Genomic DNA, 17,753 nt, shown 5'->3' on the forward strand with positions numbered 1-17,753 from the left:
TGGGTTACTTTTTAAAGACCTGGCTACACCACTTAACTTCAGCCCTTCGCTGCAGACAGGCAGAGCGGAGTGAGGAAGCCGGGTAGAGTTTCAGGAACTCGAAGGAAATGTGGTTGAGGGGAGAACTGACTTGTAGGCAACGGGGAAATATCCCAGCTTTGCAGGTTTTTCTATCTTAGCAAATCCACGTACCGGTATGTCAATATGCAAATCTGATAAGACTCCTGCTCGTATATTAGAGATATTAGACTCATTGGTGAGCAGAGTGATCATGGAACGACTAACTGCCAGGAAAATCTTATAATACCTCTAAATAGACCTGCAATTTCCAAAGGTTTTTAGAAAATTAGGAGGGAAAAAAGAGTAACACAATCTCCCCCTGCATCATTTTACATTGAGAGGAAAACAGAGAGGAACACTTCAAAAAGAAAGAAAAATGTTGGACCCTTGTGGGCTATGCCTTCAATCCATGGACTACCTGTCTGAAACCCCCTAAGACTGACATAATTGGTATTCATCTCTGTGCCATATAAGAATTGTTTTGATGCACTGTATGACTGATGTGAAAACAAAATAAAAAGAAAGAAAAAAAGAAAAAAAAAAAGAAAGAAAAAAAAAAGAGGGGAAAAATATCTTGATTCCTGCTTTCCGAGTTTTGAAAAATGATTGAGGCATTCAAAGACATGTTCCCTTCTCTGTCTTTCACGTGCAACCGAGTGCAGAGAGAGAGAGAGAGAGAGAGGGGAGAAAGAACAATCTTGTCAACAATTTGAGGAGCGGAGGAGAGGAAAGCAGCAGTGAAACATATTAAAAAGGGATCTCATAAGTCTCTGTGATGTGCGTTAAATAGCCGCAAACACAGAAACATCTAGATTCCCAGGACTCCTGTTACACACATGAGGAAAGGACGTCTGGGGACATCTGTTGTGCTGGAAATCGCTGTGACCGGTGAACGTAAAGAAAACCGGCGGAATCAGAAGAGAAGACGGGAGACATGATATATCCCCCTTCAGCTTCTCTTCATAAAAAAAAAAAAAAAAAGGATAAAAGGCCATGACTAAGAGAAGCCGTATATCATTATTCATCGCGCTCAGCACCTGCTGGAAAAGTGACAACAGATCTCATGAATATATGCCGAGACGTCGGGAGGATGCGCAGACCTGTTGTGCCAGGTGGTACTATGTGGACTGTGGATGACACGCTGCATAAGGGAATGGTACGGCATCAAATGTCCTGTGATTATTACTCATTGTTAATATTTGGGCGATCGGCCGAGATTAATTAACAGGGTGGGAGGTTAAGTTTGGTTTTGGATTCGTTTTAGGTGATGTGATGCATAAAGTCTGTGCAGGACAGTCAATATACTGTAGATCTCTTCAATAATGACATCATTCACTATGTCTATCTGATACAAGGCATCGGAGTTCTTGTTTAGAGGTGCATCTGTGTCACCTGAAGACAAACCTAGAAAAAACAAAAGCAAAAACAAACATGAAACGTTTCCGGGACAGTAAAGTGACAACACGTGAGAAACGCTCACTTGCTCGCCTGCGGTGTTGTTAAACAAAGATCGATTTCCGACACAACCGGTCTTTAAACAAAGACTAAAAAAAATAAAAGGTGCCGACACAAGGATGCACAGCTGTAACAAATCCACAGACAGGGGTGAGTGAAGTGCTTATCTTTCTTTGCAAAAAAAACCTGTTTGACTACATAAGAAAACTCCACACACACAGACACACGTGAAAGGATAGGAAAGAGGCTGGCAACGTTCTTAGTGTGAGAACATTTCATCCATCTCACGTCACCTTTTCCCTCCGTGATACAGTCCACTGTAATTGCATAATAAGAGGAGTCCACCCCCAACTATTTTCGGCTCCAAATAGTGGGGGAAACCATGCCACAATGGCAATTTTTAGTGGCATTCCTGTTAAGTCCTGCATAGTACATCACTCTCTTTCCACTCTGTGTGATACACCGTGCCTAACAGGGAGTCATCCAGGCGAGTAAAGTCTTCCACTGTGCCATCACTGCTGCCGCTATAGTGAGAAGTCAAAACAGTGAGCAAAGCAGAGCACAGCATAGCTCAGCTCAGGGCTTCTGCAAGCTTGCACTGCTGTTGGCCGGGGCCCGAGCTGTTTTGAGTGGCTTGCGCGGCTCTTCTGGCTTCTTGGCTGCATCGCCCTCTCTGATGTAATGGAGGAGAGTAGAGGAAAAGGCCTGGACCGAGCTGCAGCCGAGAGGGTGGATAGTACCAACCTGTTTAGAAGAAGTTGAGGACCACCGCTGTCCAAGTGCGGAGCCAGAAAAATACTGCTTTTGCTTCTCCGCTTCACCATCACCAGCACACACCCCCCTCGCCACCTCCTCCACAAATCCTGGGGAGTTTTGTTTTCTAAGAATGATTTCACAACTTCATCGGGGAGCAGTGTTACATCATTACCACACACCGTATATACCGTTTACTTTGCCAGTGAATGTGTTGGACTGGGAGCGTTGCTTTTAAGAATCAGGGAAAGTAATCACATCATAATCAGAGATAAAAGCGCTGCACAGTCATCTACTATTGTCTGCAGAATCCATTCCAATTAGCAAGTGGATGACGTAGGCTGATGTAGTTCTCAGACTGAGCCAAGAAGGACTGGTGGACCCGGCTCTCCAGGTATAAAAACGCCACGCCATTTATTCCTATGTGACACATTTGTCATCATCAGTAACTGTCAGCATGAACTACGCATTATGATGCAATGGTAGTGCTTTCATCAAAAAACCCATGAGCGCATGCTGCAGCGGCGCAGGTGCACGCCATAAACAGCTTTTACTATGTGCACTGCACGTGTCCACGGGGAACATTTCATGTCTGTCCCAAATTTAGCCGAGCATCGATGAAATCATCCCCTTCCGTGCCTCCGGATTGTCTAATGAAGCCACGTTTACGAGTCACACTGAGGTTATTTTTAACAATGTGGATAGACGAATGTCATCAAAGCTGTGGAATGTGATAAATAACCTATTAACACTTTTACAAAAAGAAAGAATATACTGTAGCGCATCGTTAAAAGGTGAATACGCTTCACTGCTATTGAGTAACACTGAGCGCAAAATGTGTTGAATGCTACATGTGACTATCACAAGCCTGAAATGAGTTAATGAATAATTTCATTCAGTCGTGGGGGAAATCAAAGTGTAAATAACTTCTATGTTGGCAAACAAAAGTCTTTTAGCCTGAAGGTGTTGACAGAAAGTTATCACATCAAGTGCTATGCCGGTAATAAGGTTTGTAAGAGTAAATATTGGGCTCTGTCTCCGAAAAAATTCCCAACATGACTGACTGGGAGTTTCTGTAATATCTGCTGGAGAGCTGAAACCTATGAATCATCAGACATCTGGCAATCCCCATCCTTGATTTAAAGGTTAGTTTCATAATGAATTTCCTGTAAAGGCAAACTCTTATCAAGCAGACGGTTACATCACTGAGACCGATCTCAACAGCCATCGCTAATAGACAACAGATACTGACTCACTTTAAGCTGCTGTTGCTGTGCATATTTAGGATTCTTTTACATCCAGAGCCAGAGCGAAAAAAATAAATAAAAAAGTGTATTGAAATATCACATTTGCTTCTCTGTGCGTATTTCTTTTTTTACTACACAGGAATCCTTCGGTGTAATTGTTCAACTTCGGCAAACATGCCATTTGAAATGTGATCTGGTGTGAATATAAACATCTCTCTTGTGATCCTGTCTCCTCAGAGGACTGAAGGGGCTCAAACGTCAGGCCCAGGCACGGACAGACGTCTCTTGTCAGCTGTTGGCGTCTTGCGGCTTTCGCGCCGAATCCCCCTTCTGCCCCCCCAAACCTTTAAAGCCAGTAACACTGGAGACTTGAGATACCCCCCCCACCCACCCCCTAGCCCCATCTGCTTGAGGTTAGTCAGAGTTACAGAGTTAATCGTATCAACCCGTGTCCGTCCAGGTTTAAAAGCAGAGCCAGCACGTCCAAAAATTAATCTCAGGTTACTCTCCTCCGTCAGACAGCTGGGTGGGGGAACGCGGCGGCCACCCTGCCTCCACCTCCACCTCCTGTCCTGTTTTGTAGGGAAAGTGAAACAAGCCTTGCGTGTAGATATATATCAGAGCTAATGAGACTTTGTGCAAACTTGCTGAGTGATCTCACCTGGGCACTGCTGAGAGAGAAGATAATGATCGCAGACATCCCTACAAAACAAATGCAGGAGGAAATGAGCTTAATGCCAAAGCTTTAGTCACCTATCAAAGGTGGAATGTTGACAGCAGCAGCCGTGCCGGTCCACGACCTTAACCTTTCAGAGAGGCGTGAAACATTGACCAGGATAATGATAAGAGGAAAGGACTGTGTGGTAGCAGGATGGGTCTCTTCCACCAACACAAAAGCCAGACATATTGTGAGACGGTTGATGAGTGTAAGACTTATCTAAACAGGAACAGCTTATAATCATGAAGCTGGTAGCTGTTTCTTCTCCCTTCATTCTGCTTTATCAGATGTGCAATTAAGTTTGTTTCTCCGGTGTCATTTTCATACTGAACAGCACCACAAAAAAGAAATCTAGGTTGAGATTAACTGTGTAGACTGTAGAATTAATTACCCCCTAATTAACCCTTAATTGGTGGGTAGCTGAACACTTAGTCTACATGTTCAACATGTGACTAACAGCCATGGGAATGTCATAAAAGCAGCACGGCATCAAACAGAAATGATCCAAATCTTTGTAATGCGCTGTGCGACTTACTTAAATATCCAAACACACGCTGTATGATGAAAGCATAGAAAGCTTCCAAAGCATCAGTGACACACAGCTGTAAGGCTCACCTAGTCAATAAAATAACATGTAATGAAAAATGTCTGACACAGAGAATTCTCCTGTTCGTGTAGACTGAGGAAAACTACGAGCATCTAAAGTCAAACATGGTTCTACACTGACATCGGATATGCATGCAACCATCTCTGATAAGAAAGAGAAAAAAAACACCCCCGAGTCGAGTTTTGAACTTCAAAGCGAGCGCCAGTTTGGGAAATAGGCAAGAAATGGAGAGGCTCGGGTGGTGGGCGGTGGGGAAGGAGGGACAGCAGCCAGGCAGAAATGATAGGAGAAGAGCCTGCGGACAAGAATCAGTTTTAGTTCTCGCTCGAGCCCCCCCTCTCCAAACCCCCCCACCCTCCCCTCACAGTCACCGCTAATCCAATTCTGACCCATTAACCACCAAAGCCAGGTTAAAAGAGCGGGGCCTTTGAAGCAGGTCTATCCCAAACCACCCAGGAGGATTAGCACTTCTCCAAGAGCCGACCAGACTATCATCCTCTCTCTCCTCCGCACATGCTCGCAAAGTGTATATTGAGATGTAGAAAGTCATATGACTCATGCTGGCTCAACACACCGCATTCATTTTAATTCTTTATGAACTGTAATTAATTGTGACTTAAACCATTATGACTGCATAAAAGAGGATACTTGCAGGTGTCTTTTTCTTTATGAGCAGAGTGCAAATTGAGACAGGTTAGCCAGGTTGAGTTAAAGATAAAGTTTTACTTGAGTCAACGACAACTGGACGCTCATTATTTTAAGTGCAATAAAAGCTTTGCGAGTAAAAAGCCAATAAGAGTAATTTATCAAACACCGGTTAAACAAGTATGTGATATTTTCAACTTCTTTGTATGTAGCGAGTTATTATGAACAAGCTGGCTGTATGCAACTCACATAACAGTTTAGCTTAGTTTGCCACAAATCTTAAAATGTGGCAAATTCTTGTAAACTACTGGCTGAGACTGCACCCCCCCTCGACCTGCCACAGAGGGAGAAGGACAGAGGACAGGAGGAAGGACTGATACTGACTGAAGTCTGTGTCCTTCATTCTGTATAAACTTCACTCAGTATTTTGATGTCAGCAGTATTATCTACTTTATTGACAGCTTAGATTTTGTTCCCAGTGAGATATTACTGAGTTTATATTGTGACTTTGCTGTTGTAAACTTTACTGTTGTTGCTGCTGCTAGAAACATTGTTATATTTAAAATAAAAATCATTTCTCAACCTGTTCTGAATGTATGTTGTAGGAGCTGGACTGATGAGGCTATGTATAAGATATTGATAAAATCCTAACATACCCATTCTACAGCTGATTAGTGTCTTCATTCATGACTTTCGGAGTAAATTGCTGTTCAAATCCCTTCACTATAAGACTCATTTTACCAATGTTTTTTTGTAATTGTTTTTTAATTTATTTTAAAAAGGTGCAGTGTGATCAGTAACAAACATGTGAGGGATTACTTCAGGCCATAGCACTGATGTATCTTCTTCATGCTAATGTCTGAGTGTACTGTGTATTGAATCACTTCCTTTGTTGTGTTGCATAGTTACAAATTCATAGATATATTAATTTAATTCAATATATTATTACATTTTGAATAATCTCTTTCTGGATTGTTGAAATTGATAAGACACTGTTTCTGATGATAAAATGTGCTTAAATTGTAAAGCACAGAATTCAGTGCTGCAGATGTTTTGTTGAATGCAGCTGTGATGGTGTTCAGACCGACATTAGCGCTGCGTTATAAGACAAACAAACCCCTCATTAATTTGGGTGTAGTTCATTGACACATAGGGTGTGCCATCGCAGAGAGCTAATACAGCAAAAAAGTTAAAACGCAACATCATCTGGGCAAGACACCATCACACTCATGCATGTGCACGTTTCAGATGAACGCCACATTCTCTAAGTTTTTGCAGATGCCTCCTATGATGACTTTCCACTCCTTCTCTCTCCATCGAGCGATATGTGACAGTTGAGGCGATAACACCAACGACAGAAAAACTACAAAAATCAAGTCAACAGAAGCTGTGGGACGGTCAAACAGAGATCGTGGTGGGTCATTTTCTCTGTTCTCTCAGGCTCCAGATGAAACAGGGTGTGTGGATACAGGAAAATATTGTCTGTTGCTAATATTACAAAGTCGACATTCTGAAGTGTTGATGCTCCGCTCGGCAGGAAGGGCCCGTCTCCCCCCAAACCACACATGCCGCCCACTAATCAAAGCTGCGGCACGCTGTTATAATGCAGTGACATGACAGAGTCGTTAGCCAGCCCGGCACTATAAGCAACACGCTAAATGTCCGACGCCCTGCTGAGTAATATGACTGCAATTCTTCACTTTATTATTACAGGGGGATGGGAGGTGGGGGGGGGGCTCAAAAGAGTGGAGGGGAGGGGAAGTTCTGGACTGTTCTGCTCTCCCCACCTGTCAGGGGTGACGTTTGGACAAGTGTTGGGGTATGGGGAGCACTTCCTCTCTCTCTCTTAAGAAGCTGCCCACTCTCTCTCCTTCTCTCCCCTGCTACATCTGGTCTCCTTCGGGCCGTTGCTGGCGGCGGTTGAGGGCAGAGCGACCGCAGAAGGCTTTGTCCTCGTTGAAGAGCAGCTGAACCAACAGGAAAGCCCGAAGCCCAGCCAGTCAATTAATTGATGGAACAATTTATAAATGATGGGAGGCTCTCAGCGGGAGGAAGGAAAATGTTTACAAATGATGTGTAAAAAAATTGCTTCTTTTTTAAAATCTTTTTTATTAATTCTCCCTCCCCGCCCCCTTTTTTCCTATAATTTTCTTTTCCTTCACATCTTGTTAAATGCACAATATGTCCATGATAGGTCAGTACATACAAAAGTTTGCCACATGCAGCTAATCATTTTGTATTTACAATGTATCCTGTCTGAACACCCAGATGAACCCAAATCACTTCCATACAGCTACTCGGTTTAAAAAAAGAAAAAAGGCTCTGACTGAGACCACATGAATGCTGGCTCAGACCACATTAAACCTCATTTGATCACCAGGTCCTGTGCCTTCAACAGCGCACCCCGCGCACCCCGCGCACCCCCCCCCCCCCCCCCCCCCACATCTGTGCCCAGCTGTGGAGGTTTCTTCTTCAATTATTAGACATCCAAAGACCCTCCGTCTGTAGACTACAGTGGGACCGAGCTGCATTGAAAAAAGTAGAGGAGTCGCGCTAAAAAGGAGAGACCTAACCCTTTCACTCAAAGCCACACAGTGGGCCAGTGTGAACCCCCCCCCCCCCCCCCCCCAGAGGCCTTTGTTGCATCTTTAAAATAAGTCTGTTTTATTCTCGTGCAGCATCTGTGTCCATTCAACTGTCAGTCGTCCTGCAAGGGGAACGGAGCAGAGGGAGATTCCGCGACTATTTCATCGAAAAATAAGAGCGCAAGGACTTCTATTTGGACACATCGTGCTAATTTGCGATGGCAGCTGATTAAATGACCTACAGAGGTTCCACCAGACAGAAAGAGAACCAGGGAACGCGGAGGAAGCTCAGTTAGTAAGGGTGGGTGAAATATACTGAGGACCGGGTCTGAGAGGGAAGAAGCTTACAAACGGAAAGAACAGGAGTGACTCAGAGAGGAAGAGGTGGGAATGCGAATGGAGAATTCTAGGGAATCCCACTGAGATAGCCCTCTTCTGCTCGTCTGCAGCGCGCCAAAGAATTCAGATGAGCAAACCATATGCTTAACAAGTCACATGTAAACTCCTAGCTGAGACAAAAAGCGGGCAGTAAACACTCAGAATCAGATCGGAAATCAGCTGATTTTTTAGAATTCTGACAGACGTGCGAATATTGTATTTAAAAAGGCAGAGACGGGACATCTTTCACTCGTTTTTTTGCGAGTCTGATCTCGCTTGTATGTGACAGACAGTTTGTAGCAGATTGAGGGATGCGTTGTCTTCTTTGCACAGTCTCAAATCATATTCGAGGAAACTGTGACTTGGCGTTGTGCTGCGTGTCATCAAATTTATGGTCGCGTGGAAAGCGATGGAAGCGGCGCCACGAGTCGTGTCTGCATGACAGCATTTTAAGAATGATCAGACGGAGCGATGAGCCGTGACTCTGTGATGTAATCCTGGACCGGTGGGGAGATCACGCATGTTACGCCGTCTGCTGTGTTTGTGTGTGTCACGTAATTTAGGAGTGATCAGCTGTGCAGTATAATGGAAACCTGTCCCCCCGTGTAGTCAAGGGGCAATTCTCACCCCAAGTGTTAGTTTTAGCAGCTTGCTTGCCATATTTTTCCAGTTTAATAGCTGGCAAAACATCTGCAACATCTGGTTCAAATGGACAAGGGGGTGGGGGGGTGGTTGTCAGCAAAGGAGAGACGCCTACAGCACAAACAGCTACAAGCCTGTTTGAATGTAGCAGCTCATCATTCACGACCTGCCTGGAAACAAATTCATCGGCGGCTTATGTGTCACAAATCGACGCGGCTGTAGAAGACGACGTGCGGCTAGGATGTCGGGATGACACTCACCGGGCCCGTTACACTCTGTGCAGAAATCCAATCAGCCCAGTACACGCAGCTGTGCGGGCGCTAAACAAAGAAACATAATGACAGTGTGTAATGAAGCACTTGGGCTTTACCACTAGACTGCTGCCTTCCTATAGAGCTTCCTCTCCTGCTCTCAGCCCTGCTTTGCACTGCTCTCCAAGCTGGAGAACTGAAAGAGAAGGCGGTGAGCTACATGTGGATGACATGGCACAATATTACATAATTCTTCTAGAAATTTGAAGTATGCTAAAAAATATACAAACAGAGAGAGAGAGAGAGAGACAGGGGGGCAAAGATTTTCTCAGAGGAGCAGATCCAACATTTAAGAAGTGGTTGAATTCCTATTGTTTTTTAAACATGGGTGATATTTAGTCTAGAGGGTGGTGTACAGTGTCACTCAGCATCAAGAGGAGAGGTGGTCTGCGAGGTCCCGCTCTCACCATTTTTCCACAGTGGACTTGCATTCTTAGCATTCCAGCAGGAGACCACTGCAGTCCATCTCAAACTGCAGTGACAAACTCATTCACAGTCTGGCGGGCTCGTCTGGATTTTTTAACATGGAACGTGCGTGCTAAAAAGATTTTGTAGTGACATGTGTCTAAGAAACATCACTAAAAAATGAAGAAGTAATGAAGTGAGGTAGACAGGTTGGAAAATTGTAAGCAGCACCAGAAACTAGCTTGGTCGTCCAACGATAACTACATAAAAAGATGAATTAGTGGACGTAATTAATAAACAATGACTGTTTTGGAAGCCAAGCAACCTAGAGTGCTCAATTTCAACCTATAGAGTGTATGTTATATGAATGCTTAGTAACTAATTTTTGTGCAAAAACCCTTCTCGCACTGTGAACTCTGGATGACTTACGACGACCGTAAAAAACATTGCTGAAAGCTTGCTGTCCTTGGCCATCTAGCATCTCCAGCTCATTAAATCCATTTCATTAAGATCCCTCCTTGTTGTCTCCACTTATTCCTATCAGAAACAGCACCAGCTTAAATATTTAATTTGGCACTTCCAGATAGGATAGGCTGCCCAAGAATTTGCTTCAGGTCAGATGCTGGATGTACATCAAAAAGGGCAGCTGTCGGCCCCTTCTCTCAGTCAAAACAGTGCGCTCTCATGTAAACCTTTTTGCTGTTTGTGTTGAAAAGGCACAAACCAAACAGCTGAGGGAGAGAGAGAGGAGGAGAAGGAGAGAGGGAGATTTCCAAATAGACCAGTAGAACTGCAGGTTACTTCATAAGCCATAATTCATTTTGGGGGAAAGAGACAAAAGTGTTTTAGAGAGGATAAAGCTGTATAAGTTTGAACTGCTCGTTGTTTAAACTTGAGCTCAGGGCAGAGCTGCTTTTTGGAGGATGCTGTTTCTACTGGAGGAAAACAACTTAATAGTGACCTGTTGTAACAACACTAACAAAGGAGGCAGCTGTCCGTCAGTAGGCAGTTATGGGACACTGCTCACTGTTCAGAGGCAGTTGCAGACTCTTGTGACCTGTGGAGCTGCATGTCGCCCCAGCCGAGGCTTGTTCTGGCATAAAGGCTTGATTATAGCTAACTGCCGGGCTATCTGGTTAAGCTAACGACAGCTAGCCAACTTTGTGAGAGCCCGTCAGTCAGCAGAGAACAGTGTGATAGTTGTGTAGCACCCCCATACACTGCAAATGTTTACATCCATTAAAACAGGTTAAAATTAACAGAAATGCAAAAATATCAACCCGCATTTTTGGTTTCACGTAGCGACAACTAACTCAGTGGAAGAGCAACACAATATACAGCTAGCTACGTTACTCCGGGACCCGACTTATAGCTGGTGGTGGTTACTGGCGACAATCACAAGGTTCAGACTATTTCCAAGAACAATAATATCCACATTCAGCTTTATCTAGCTACAAGTACACCCGCTCAGGTTTTTCTCAATATTGGCTAGCTTAACCCTGTAAAATAATGTGTATTTAAAATGCGCCGTAGCTGTACAAAATCGTTGAAAATCATGGGAGACAGAACCGGCGGTAAGCCAACTCCATGACCCATGGGAACTGTTCGTATCCAGCAAATACACGGAGCCTTCCTAGCTAGTGTGTGTGGGGAGGAATACAGCGTTACTTGGGGATTTAAAAGCATTGCTAGCTACCTGTTAGTCGCAGCTTCACAGGGCCATTCCGCCGAACTCCTTGGTTAGACATCTCCTCTTGGGTCCAGCCTTTACTGCACGTATTAATAAAAATGTGATGTTAAGTGTAAAAAAAAAAGACAAGGTTTATCAACCTCTCCGCCAGTTTTAGACAATAATGGAGTCAAGGCATTGTGGCCCGGATGTGGACTGAACTGCCATAGCGAAAGCTCACAAATGCAAAAGATTTAAAAAATAATAATTTGTAAAAAAAAAAAAAAAAAAAAAAAAAAAAAGTGTAGTACTGTTGCAAACTGCATTCACTAGAAATTATTTCTCCGAGGGGGGGGAAAAAGCCGTAGAACGGAGCTAGCTGGGAGTCGCGGCGCTGTAACGCAGTGTTTGTCTTCACATCTTCGGAAGGAGCCTGTGCCTCCTCTCCGCTCGTCCAGAGTTGAACTGTTGAGTCCTGCGGTGCGGATCCCACCTCAGGAGGCTGCTGCTGCTGCTGTTGCTGCTGCTGCTAGGAGCTGACCAGTGACGACAACACACTCTGGGGGAGTGAAACATTTCTCTCTCTCAACATGTGGCACCTAGCTGCAATTCACACACAGCTCCCAGTGTGTCCTTGGTTTACTTTGATGGCATGAATAAACACTCCCTGTGTTTATGACAATTTATGACTTTACACAGGGGCGTAGCCAGAATATACACAACTCCAGGCCCCCTTTCACCACCACAGTTATTTCATTTATGAGGACAATGTCATCCAGGGTGGATTTAGTGATTTGGTTGCCCCCAGGCAAACTCCGTCTTGCTTTATTTTTACCTTCTCTCTATCTAAGGGCCCTTTAAGGCAGTGGTTATCACATTTTTCCACATCGATGCCCCCTAAAGTGACACAAAATAGATAATGGACCCCAATTTGATAAGATTTTTGTTTTTAGATGTTTTATTACAGAAAGTGTATGAAACACATGACCAAAATAGTCATTGTGTCACTTAAGGTTTGAATTATTGTGGAAATAAATGATTCCCCTTTTTACTGGGGAAACCTCTAAAGGACCCCCGCTTTGCTAACCACCCCTAAGCTGTGCCATGTCATTAGAAAAAATGTTGCATCAACCATTGAGAAGGACAAAATTCCTTTTTATGGCAACCTGGATAGCGTTCTAGGCACTTGTCCAACAATCTCACCCATTAAAGTGGTGGAGTCTTACCCAGCTTCAACTCTGTTAGAAATAGTATCATAGTGGCAATTAAAATGAATCTGTTCATTTTTATCTATTAATTCAAACAATGACAGCAGGCTACACATGCTGTCAGATGCACACCAGTAGGAGACACCCTGTGTCCTACTGTTAAACTTTTGACATTAAATATTGCATATTTATAGATTAGGATTTTAAATCACCATGAAGTAGATTCCATTTTAAGGATTTAAAAATGTTTTTTGTAAGAAACACTATCAGGCACAAATTATTATTCAAAGTAGAGTATTTTATATACATTTTAAAACATGTCTGTGGAGGATCTTTAAGTGTAGAAGAGATGTAATATTAGCATAATGTACTTAAATGAACTTAACTTGTCTTCAAAGAGGAGCTTTTAATTCTCATATAATGCTGGATAGTCTAATGAATGATAATACACAATATTTTAATTGTTACATTTTGTGAATAAAATCTGAATCTGCAACCTAACCAATAACATCTGTCATGTAAATGTAGTATACGGTTTTCCTCTGATGGAGAACTATACAGTTTATTTTTAGTGTGTAGGTGTTTTCCTTTTGTAAGCTATTTCAGTAACAATGAGTAAGGGTAGCTTAATTCCATACAATTTTTCATATGTAAACATAATACATCTATAGCTGTCTAGGGCACCGGGCAGTTGCCTACCTTGCATGATGGTGAAGTCCTTCCATGAATGTCATGTGTCAAATTTCTGCGCACTTTTGTTATAAAGAAATAATTCAGATTTGCTGACTCCCGTGGGCTACTGCACATACTTTTGAATATTACCATACAAGAGAAATTTTAAATACACATTTGTGACCAGATTTATTGCTTACCACCAAATTGGTGATTACTAGTCATAAAATGCCAATTTGGTCAGCAGACTGTAGAGCAGACAAAGGATCAACTATAAAGGTTGACCACATACCAACCCAAAAGGTTTCTTGTTATTGAAACAGTGATTCTCAAAATACAGGAAATAATTGAGATATATTTCAAGACATGTTGGTATTCACGGGTAGACTATTTTAACCATTATTAGTGATTACCTTCATACCTTCCCACTAATCTGCAGGTTCGATATCTAGATTTTACATTCATTAACAATAACTAGATGAGTAATAACATTTTTTTGTTAAGTCTACACCTGCTGACCTTTAAGAAATACTCACAAGTCATTTTCCTCAGAATAATTACTTCATGGAGTTTAAATAAAAAAAACCGAGAACATGATTTGACAACTTTATTTACAATCGTGTTTTATCATTCATGTTAAAACAGTATGTACACTACATACAAAAACAGTACAACCCCACATTTAAATGAGTGACAGACACAGTAGATAGAAAGAGGGACAAACAGTGGAAATGAGAGTACAGTATAGATGAGTAGAAGACAGCAATCTAGAAATTGAAATCGCTCTGGTTGTCACTGACTTTGAAAGCATATCCATCAGAGGTTGCTTCTGGGACCACATTCTGCACTTCCTGGTCCTTTAAAATCAGAATATAAAAAAAACCCAGTTAGAACACTCATTGGCAAAAAAAAAAGATACAATTTAAATATCACTTCAAATGTAACATTTACCTCTCCAGAGAAGTATTTCTCAATCAAGTTGAGAGCTGCTTTGTAAACCATCTCATTCTCGTGACACTGCAGAGACTCGATGCGGTCCAGTCCACCGCACTCCTCAATCATTAGACACAGCTTGTCTGATTCCCCAATTTTATCCCCAGCCTGATTGGAAAGCATACATAAGACATCAATGAATCTGTCAAATCTGACAACTTTAAAATTAATTACTTTTTCATGACAAACACTTACCAAGAAGACATTGGTAACGGCATCCAAAATGACCAGGACCGTTTTGCTGTCTTTGGAGGAGAGCAGATTGAGGAGAGGCTCAAGCACATTGGCTTGGACCAGGTAGACCACCTGCTCCACAGTGCCCCCGCTGGTGAAGTTTGTAACAGCCCACACAGCCTCTTTCTGAGTTTTGTAGTCACCCTGCAAAAAAGAAGAAAAAAAGTCAGTAACAATCCATTTGTTCTATGGCTGCCATTTGACTTGATCTCAAAAACAGGGCAATGCCCCACATGTGCATCTGCTTTAGACAGCAGTATACTGGTAAAAATGAAGCACTCCCCACCCCAGGTTTAAAAAAACAAAACAAAAACAGAATCATACCCGCGTAAGCACATCAACCAAGTATGGAACAAGGCCTGCGTCGATAACCTCCTGGATTTGGGTGTCCCTCCCTGCAGTGATGTTGGACAGAGTCCAGGCTGCCTCCTTCTGAATGTTGGCTTTGTTGTGGCGCAACAGTTGGGGAAACAAGGTCAGGGCCCCGGCATTCAGTACCATCTGAGTCTGCTCATCTGTACCAGTCACAATGTTGCCGATGGCACGCAGCGAGGGGGTCTAAAAAAAAAAACAGGGGGTGAAAGGGGTTATTTTACCACTTGTGAGAGCCTAGAGACCTGCCTTTAGTTTAATAACAGCGTACCATATGATAGGAGTCATGCAAAGAGGATAACAGAACTACATATCATCACATGATTAAGACTTCATACATACTATGACAGACAGCTCCCCCGAGCCAAGCAGCTTCACCAGACGAGACACCAATTCACTTTGGACCACCAACTCAATACGGTCATTTGAGCCATCTGTCAGGTATGACACAGCCCAACAGGCGTCAGCCAACACCTCCTTGTCATCGTGGTGTAGGAGACGAATGAGAGTGGGTAAGATCTGCTGAATTGCAGTCAAAGGAGGGCAGGGGTTCTTGTTGCGACAGAGGTTTGACAGGGTCCATGTCACATTTCTCAGGTAGCCTGGCTAGAAAGACCAAGTAAGAGGGCAGGTATCAGTACATTTCTTTGAGTTAGGGGGGCCCTCTAGTGGTCACCAAGTAGAATTAATGCAATTAATATATGTGCACAGTGACAATTTTGACCATTTCAGATTACATTCATTAAAATGATTAGAAGAACCATGTTTTATACAAGCTACTCACATTTAACGCAGACAGGTCAGGGACTGCCAGCAGACTGACCAGAGGTGCAACAGCTCCATGCTTGATGACCCTGTCTCTAAGTGCTGATCCATCACCTAAATAACAAAAAAAAAAAAGCAGAAAGAAATTGTGACCTTTTCTTCAAACCAAATAGTCATTACCATACTTAGACAAAAAAAAATTACAATCTGTCAATTACCAGCAATGTTTCCTAGGGCCCACACAGCTTGCTCGCTGATGTGCTGGTGGGGGGATGTGACCAGGCTAATGAAGGCAGGGATGCCACCGCCCCCCACAACAGCAGCTGTCTGATCAGACGTCCCTGAGGCGATGTTGGTCAAAGCCCAGGAAGCCTCAAACTGGATTGAAGGGCAGTCCGTCAGCCCCAGGAAGGCGACGAACTTGGCTATCAGCCCAGCACTGATGATCTGGTCAATGGGAGGATGTCTCTCACGTGACAGCAGTTTACTGTATTAGGACCAATACAGTAAAAAAAAAAAGAAAAAAAAAGAAAAAAAAAAGTGAGTCATTGTAGCAGTAATGTGTTGTTTTTTTGGCTGTGCAGTAAAGCTGGATATACAGTGTTCTTTAACGTTATGTTATATTACCGTGCAGCCTGTGTAGCCTGGAGCTGGGAATCGACATTGCCGCTGGTCACTCCAGCAACTATCTCTTCTACTGTCCACTGCCTGGAAGACTGTTAATGGTAACACACCATGAGTCATGCATTTTGTGGAATACAGGATACATGAAAGAATAGAAGGATACATACTAAACAATGCAATATATCTTCCAATCAACCCTTAGCTGTCAAAAAGGAGTTGGTTTATCTGTGGTAAGAGACCTGAGATCAAACTGGTTTCTCTTATTTTGTCCCACTTCCCTTTGTACTGTATTAATGAGACAAAATATATTGTAATTCAGTAACACTACCAGTCTCAGATCACCACAGAGCAGAATAAACTCATAGTATATTTATTTGTGGCACTCTATTGATTTATAGTGGTGTTATTGTCTTAAAAAAGTGTTCAAACCCTAAACTGTACTTTTCTAGTAAAGTCAATGTCAATGTGTCCTTGCATCTTGGTCTATCTATCTCCTTATTATAAAGTTCATTTATATTCAGTTCAATTCTGCACCACATTCATTGCAACTCAAAATGAACCCTTCCCTAATCTCAATAAAAGCTTACCTGACTGTTTTGGCTTTTCTCTTGTAGAGGAGAAGTGGCCTCGTCGGGAAATGTGGCCACATTTCGTCTTTTGAACATCTGATCATCTTTCTTCGCCTTGCGGAGCTCGACGTTGACCTCCACTCTCCTGCGTCGGAGCTCCTGTTTTTATTTAAAAGACAGTTACACACATGTTAATGCTACTAACGATACACTTAAGGTGGAAAAAAAGCATCACATTTTTTTTTTTTTTTAACTTACATTGGCATCCTTGCCTTTGTTCTTGAACTTGTTCAGACGAACTACGTTCTCAGACATTTTTCAAGTGAGGGGAAGTTTAGCAGCAGCGGAAATGAAGTTTTGTGGAGTAGTTCCTGCACATAAAGTTAAGAAAGTCAACCACTTGTAGCTGCCTCGTGATGCTTTAGCATGTCGAAAATCCTGAATGCCTGTCTGACATTATAAAAAGCCCCACTGGCTGCGAGTTCAAGTTGAATATAAATAACCAGCACAAAAAAACATTTGTTTTGAATAAGAGTATATTCAATTTCTTAAAACTACATAAGCTGTCGGTCCACGCTTACCTGGCTCTCTCTCGCAGAAGTTGTGCTATGTTGGAAGGGCTGCACAGACCTTTAAATTCCTGCTACAAAGCCTCCTGATTGGCCTGTTCGAGCAAAAGCATCCAGCCGCCTCCGCTTATTGGTCTGTTCAAAATGCGTCACACAATGCACAGGAAGATACGTCATCCCTGCGTTACACCAATGAATCTGACTCTGGACCAGTGAGGGAACAGAGTCTTGCATTCTTTGTGTTTTCTCTGTGAACTATAACTGTTCCTGGA

The 17,753-nt window shown here is 42.9% G+C and overlaps 2 protein-coding genes across 3 annotated transcripts in view; both read right to left on the bottom strand.

Moving 5' to 3' along the window:
- Nucleotides 1–11,977, bottom strand: part of smurf2 (SMAD specific E3 ubiquitin protein ligase 2) — a 50,225-nt gene extending 38,248 nt beyond the window's left edge. For both annotated transcript variants that reach the window (XM_062439530.1, XM_062439529.1), the window contains exon 1: nucleotides 11,503–11,977. In XM_062439530.1, coding sequence (XP_062295514.1) covers nucleotides 11,503–11,554 — 52 coding nt within the window. In that variant the 5' untranslated portion in view covers nucleotides 11,555–11,977. The remainder of the gene's footprint in view (nucleotides 1–11,502) is intronic.
- Nucleotides 11,978–13,954: 1,977 nt separating this feature from the next.
- kpna2 (karyopherin alpha 2 (RAG cohort 1, importin alpha 1)) lies at nucleotides 13,955–17,286 on the bottom strand. The gene is made up of 10 exons (XM_062438959.1): nucleotides 17,171–17,286; nucleotides 16,931–17,071; nucleotides 16,347–16,435; nucleotides 15,938–16,206; nucleotides 15,739–15,833; nucleotides 15,297–15,560; nucleotides 14,907–15,140; nucleotides 14,544–14,726; nucleotides 14,307–14,456; nucleotides 13,955–14,212 (listed from the first exon to the last, which is right to left on the bottom strand). Exons 1-10 carry the CDS (start codon nucleotides 17,225–17,227, stop codon nucleotides 14,123–14,125), a joined length of 1,572 nt encoding a protein of 523 aa, XP_062294943.1. The 5' UTR covers nucleotides 17,228–17,286; the 3' UTR covers nucleotides 13,955–14,122.
- Between the last annotated feature and the right edge of the window lie 467 nt (nucleotides 17,287–17,753).

The sequence above is a fragment of the Scomber scombrus genome, chromosome 18, assembly GCF_963691925.1.
Source record: "Scomber scombrus chromosome 18, fScoSco1.1, whole genome shotgun sequence".
NCBI classification, from domain to species: Eukaryota; Metazoa; Chordata; class Actinopteri; order Scombriformes; family Scombridae; genus Scomber; species Scomber scombrus.

What these genes read in the sequence shown, in the direction of transcription:
- kpna2 (XM_062438959.1), bottom strand. Translation starts at nt 17,227, where the DNA reads ATGTCTGAGAACGTAGTTCGTCTGAACAAGTTCAAGAACAAAGGCAAG. An exon ending in CAGGCTACACAGGCTGCACG is followed by an intron (nt 16,207 to 16,346) that starts GTAATATAACAT and finishes GTCCTAATACAG; the next exon opens with TAAACTGCTGTCACGTGAGA. An exon ending in TGGTTGATGTGCTTACGCGG is followed by an intron (nt 14,727 to 14,906) that starts GTATGATTCTGT and finishes TCTTTTTTGCAG; the next exon opens with GGTGACTACAAAACTCAGAA.